The 6,000-nt window shown below is 35.3% G+C and overlaps 1 protein-coding gene across 1 annotated transcript in view; it reads right to left on the bottom strand.

The window, feature by feature from the left end:
- neurl1aa (neuralized E3 ubiquitin protein ligase 1Aa) overlaps positions 1–4,609 on the bottom strand; it is a 54,453-nt gene extending 49,844 nt beyond the window's left edge. Inside the window, exon 1 of the mRNA XM_052547148.1 lies at positions 4,464–4,609. Within this exon, the coding sequence (XP_052403108.1) occupies positions 4,464–4,545 (82 nt within the window). The 5' untranslated portion in view covers positions 4,546–4,609. The remainder of the gene's footprint in view (positions 1–4,463) is intronic.
- Positions 4,610–6,000: the final 1,391 nt, after the last annotated feature.

Below are 6,000 nucleotides of genomic sequence, written 5' to 3' on the forward strand. Positions count from 1 at the left end.
CTATCTAGATCATTTCTATTCCGCATAAAATCTGCAAAAAAGGCTGATTGTCAAGCTTGGCAATAAGGATACACAAACACATTTCTTATATAAACTGCTTTCCATGTGATTCAATGCAAATTTATAATAAGCTAGTGGATAGCACAAATAGGTTTTCTTGATTATTCATACATAATCTTTTAGACAAATCATATAAAATTTGAGTATGAAATATGATCAGGCTTTAAATTCAGTATGTGGATCTTATTTTTAAATGTGCCTATTTAAAAAATGCTTATAATATTGTAAACTAATGCTTTATTCACCTAAATAAATTCAGTTTGTCTTGTATTTTGGCCATGGGTTTTCTTGCTTAATAATAGGCTAAATCTTTTGATTATTGCTGTTGCCTATAATAATTCTGCATGATTTTTAATTTCCAGCCCATTCTAAGCAAGCAATATATGCTAGTTCAAATCTCCCTTGTGATATTTTCTGATATGTACAGCATACTATAGCATAGTTCCCAATGTTCACACTGAAGGTGGATCAGAAAATATCACGTGTGAGATTTGAACTAGCATCAAATGATGTGCGCTAACTGCTGGATCCCAGCACTAACTAGAACTGCACTATTTTAGATGTGTCCTCCCACCCACCCACACAGCTAAATAAACATGTAGGCTATATGTAATCAAGAATAAACAAACAAAAAAAAAAGCAGAGACATCAACACATCCGCATATAAATCACACACAAACACAAATCTTCTCTTGTCCCTCAAGGCTCGCATTTTCTGGACCGGTTACTGTGTTCCTGTTCTCACATCCCCTCCCTTCATAAAGCCATGAATCATCTCATATTTCCCTGTTGTGTGCAGATATCCTTCATATGCAGACACACATTTACATCAAATTCATATTAAGTGCAACATGTCGCAGTGAGTCATTTGGCCAGAAATAGAGTCGCTGGATGTCGCCGGTGTCAGTGGGGCCAATCGCTATGGAAATGAAACATTGTATCCTGATCGTTTATGATGAGAAACAAACAGGCTCGGAAATTGGTTGAATTCGACTTTTAACGGAGTGGAACAAGAAAGATATGGGGACTGTTCAGTACCATTACAATACAAAATAAAACAGGTTTCTTTTCGCCCTTTAAAGTAAAAATTAGGTTCTATGTAATAATCTTGCCAGAGTAGTAACGGATTACACGTTATGTGGATTATGCAATCAGATTCCAAAAATTCAGTACTTTACGTTTAAGTACTTTTTTATTGATTACATACATGGTTACATATTATTTACATAATAGTATGTACAATTTACAATTTCTCCCTAATTCCTCTTTTTCATCATTTAAATGTTCCTTTCTAGAACACATTCAGAAGGTCTTGAGTTTTGTAGAAATGTACACAGAGATCAATCATTAGTCAGGTGGTTTCACAGAATTTAACCACTGGATTTACAAATGTAATTTCAGTTTCAGCATTGCATCAACTACTGATGAACACATTCATTTTTGTCTGAATTATCACTCAGTTGGTTATTTGGTCATGTATATCTATTTTTGGAATCGTTTGTCTTTCAAACACATTAAAATGCACAAATTCAAGTTATTCCTTTTTTACATGTAATGCTGGCATTCCCAAACTTTCCCCCCACCCACATTTTTATGATTTAATAAATTATTATCTGTTAAACTCACAACCCCTCTGCAGTTCCTTTACATGCACCAGTTTGGGAAACCTTGACCGTAATGAATTGTTTAATGATGTTGATAACAATAACTGGAATATATTTGTGACCCTCTTTATGAAATCCAGACTAAAGTCTCAAAATATAATTATGCGATAACAAGCATCAAATTTGTTTTTAACCATTAATTTAACTATGATTTCAATCTTTGACATGGTCTTACTCAGGCAATATTAAAGATATCAAGGCTACATGTTCACACGATGCTCTTTACCTTATGAAGGATGATTTTATGTGTATAAAAAAAAAAGACTTTAGCTGGATTTTCACAGCCAGGTTTACATTTTCTTACCATTTTTTTTTTTTTTTTACCAATAAGTATAAGATTACCCTATTTAAATCAATGTGATGCACTAGTTAGGTAAAAAGTAGTCTGATTATATTTCCTAAAATGTATAATGCAGTGGGAATATGTTACTAACTACAATTTGTGTCATGTAATTTGGAATCAGTAATGGAATACAATTTTTAAGAGATATTTTACTTAAACATTGCGTGCTGCATTTCTGGTGGAAAACAAGAGGTACAAATGCACATATTTAATAACCTAAATTTCTGCCTGTTATCTTATAATGGCGAAGGACAATCGCCATGGTAATGGTTTGCATGCTATCCCCTGTTGTCAAGGAGATCTCGCCTGACAGGATAATGGGTTCCACTGTACTTTCTGCCTCTCGTTACAATTCATCACAAGAGAACATGCATGCAAACACGTAATCAGGAAATTTGTCATCAAATGGCCTCGCTATCTACTCGTTCAGTTTAATAACTTGTCTGTTACCTGATAAACACCTAAAAAAGCCCTTTGGTTCACCTATAGCATAATCTGTGTGCAAATAACCTTGTATTTCTTTGTAATGATGAATATGGCAAAGTCATTCAAGACAAACCCCGGCTTATATGCTCCCATGCTCTGTTTTATATCAATTACAAATCATTACATTTACAAATCATTTGTGTCACCCTTTGATTGTTGCTGCTGGCCCTGTGGTGCCCACGATAAATGTGCCGGAGTGCCTTGTCATTGGCACAGATAATTAAAGCCCTCTTCAGTACATCTTTATTTGAATATAATGGCTTTTTTTTGCTAATGAGTGGCGCAATTATATCAGCACTTGGCATAATCTTCATAATCAGATGCTTGGTTATGCATGAATCAGAAGAGCTTTGAAACAGAACAGAATCTCAAAAATTACCTCCATCGCGCAAACCTCCTACGCAATACCACTAGGAGTTAGAGAGGAGTTCAGGAGAGGCTTACATAAAATAATATCTCTGAAGGACATTCGGTCAGACCATTAAACTTTTAGCCTGGTGTACCAGGCCTAGTTGAACTTCCAGAAAAGACAGAGAAAATTGGTCAACGTAATAGGTCGGACTTCTGAATTGCTCTCATAATTTATAACTCTGGCCACTCTGTACAGAACAATAATCATACACATAATACAGTTTGTATGTACATAAGAGTAAATGCTGAGTAATATGAATGAACATGATGTACTGAGTGTTTAATTGTTTTGCAGAGTTGCTCGTAATTGCGCATTGTTGTTGTTGTTATGACTCTAATAATTAATTACAGTATTGTGATGAGTAACACGGACAAAGTAAAGTTTCACTATTTGCTTTCACCCATGAAAAGCTGATGAATGTGGCACAAGAGAAAGAAACTTTGGCCTATCTGAGCGCTGTCCTTCAGCACCCACATCGATTCAACGGTTATGAGAAATATCATAATAAGCATGTTTCATAGACACAAAAAGTTAAAAGAAGAAAAGAAAAATACTCTATTGGTGCAGAATGATTAACGTTAGAATAGACAGAAAAAGAAAATGTCTTCTTTCCTAAAAAAAAAAAAAAAAATGGATTAAGAACATGCTATTAATTAAAGGATAAGTTCACTTTCAGAATGATATTTCCTGACAATTTGCTCAGCCCCATGTCATCCAAAATGTCCTTTAACTTGGCTCAACTATCATGAAGATGGATCATCAACATGGAAACCAGTCAACTACTGTATTGTAGCTAACTTGGACCAACTAAAATCCACATTCTTTAATAAAGCTACTAGTTCAAGTTTGATTTTCAACTAGTTCAAATCCAATACATTATAATACATTTGTGATCCTTTTTTATGCCAAAAATCATTAGAATATTAAACAAAGATCATGTTCCATGAAGATATTATAAATTTCCTACCATAAATATATCAACACATAATTTTTGATTATTAAAATGCATTGCTAAAGATTTCATTTGGACAACTTCAAAGGCGACTTTCTCAATATAGATTTTTTTTTGCACCCTCAGATTCCAGATTTTCAAATGGCTGTACCTCGACCAAATATTGCCAATCCTACATCAACGGAAAGCCTATTTATTCAGCTTTCAGATGATGTAGAAATCTCAATTTCAAAAAATTTACATTTAAGAACTTTTTTTGTGGTCCATGTGTCACATTTACAGTGTTTTTTTTTCTGAAGTATTTTTTTTTTTTGGGGGAATCGAACCCATGACCAGTAGCTTGTAACCATGATTTCTACCTAGGGCGGCCCAAACCACACGCTAACCCCCCCTCCCCCGAAACAAGAATTCTACTGTGGGGGACCCCTAGGGAACACTTGCTTAGGGACCCCACAACTCTAAAAACCGCTCTAGCCCACAACCTTGGCTTCATGATCTCGTCTTTGAACCACAGAAAGAGTAGAAATCCAATAACAAAGTACTTACCTTTATGCGAGTCTGGAAGTCTTTGAAATCTGTTGTGCTGTCCCCTGTGCAGTGCTCTGATTCCGGACACACTGTTGCCCATGACTGCTGCTGCTGCTGTTGCTGATCTCCAGATGTTGCACTTCGAGCGTCAGGCTCTAATAACTCTCTCTTATCGTGCCTCTTTTGATCTGTTGTTGCTATTATGTCCGTGACAAGTCGGATGTGAACCGACTTCAGATCCACAAGTTTTTCTCTGCTCGATGAACTTTCATTGAAAAACATCAGCTGCCCAAACGCGCTCAAGCTGCAGGTGGGAAGACGCGCGTTTGCGCTTTGAGAAAACGCACAAAAAAGGAACTGCAGGGAGGTTTGCAATGAACGAAATCGGATAATTTAAGTAGGTCAGCTCAATTTGAATTGCTAACTTTTCTTCTCTCAGATATTTGTTTTGTCATCCTGCTCTGGTGGGTTTTTGACGCACGCCGTTTTCGGGGATTTAACGCGCATCTGTCGCGCCTGCTTCTACTTTAGATTACATCAAATATACTGCCTCAACCATCAGCATAATGTATCCTCGTAAGTATATAATCCACTCACCTATTCAATTTGGCACTGCCAGATGCTTTTGTTTAGGGAAGCCAACCAATCAAAACTTCTGTATATGAACACTATTTAGAGATCTTTAAAAGCTCAGGTGCAGACGCACGAACTGATGACAATGTGTCACTTTTATTGGCGTCAATGACTCAACATTGCTTCAGGAAAATAGGAACATAACATTCAAGGGAGATCCAGAACAGGCAACAGCCAAAACACGTCGTAATAAGTAACAATCTAAAATTAGGAACAAATGATTGATAATAATAATAAAAATAAATAATAATAATAATAATAATAATAATAATAATAATAATTATTATTATTATTAATTATTATTATTATCACCATAAAAATAATAAAACAATAGTAGTAATAGTAGTAGAAGTAGTGTCCAGTACATGGGGTTTTATTATGGTTAAAGCTACCAAATATATAAATTTCATGTAGTTTAAGTCACACAGTATAACAAAATTATTTATTTTGCATATATTCCAAGCTTTGGTAATGTTTGATAACTTACAGTCATGCCAAAAAACTGCTTGAATCACATTTATCTAATAATACATTTTTAAATGACAAATATTTAAGAAAATGCTAACACATTTAGGCTAGACGCCATCAAAGTGACTCAGTAGGTCTTTAGGAACTTCCACACCTCTCGTTGCGTCATCTGACGTCATTCAGCATGGCTAAGGACAGCGAAGTGTAATTATAAATGATTAATAACATATCCATATTATGTAATGGGCGGGTTGCGTATCTGAGTACATGTGCTGCAGATTTGGGATGACTCGCAGAGAGGATTTGCCCCAGGTAGAACTGATACGTGTGTCTTACTGAGAGCTTTCGAGGTATTCAAATGCCAGAAATGTCACTGTGAAGTATTTTGGTTTGTGATGGACCACTCCATTTCAATCCTGTGTGTGAAAAATGTATATATATATATATATATATA

This window comes from Carassius gibelio, chromosome B1 (assembly GCF_023724105.1).
Source record: "Carassius gibelio isolate Cgi1373 ecotype wild population from Czech Republic chromosome B1, carGib1.2-hapl.c, whole genome shotgun sequence".
Taxonomy (NCBI): Eukaryota; Metazoa; Chordata; class Actinopteri; order Cypriniformes; family Cyprinidae; genus Carassius; species Carassius gibelio.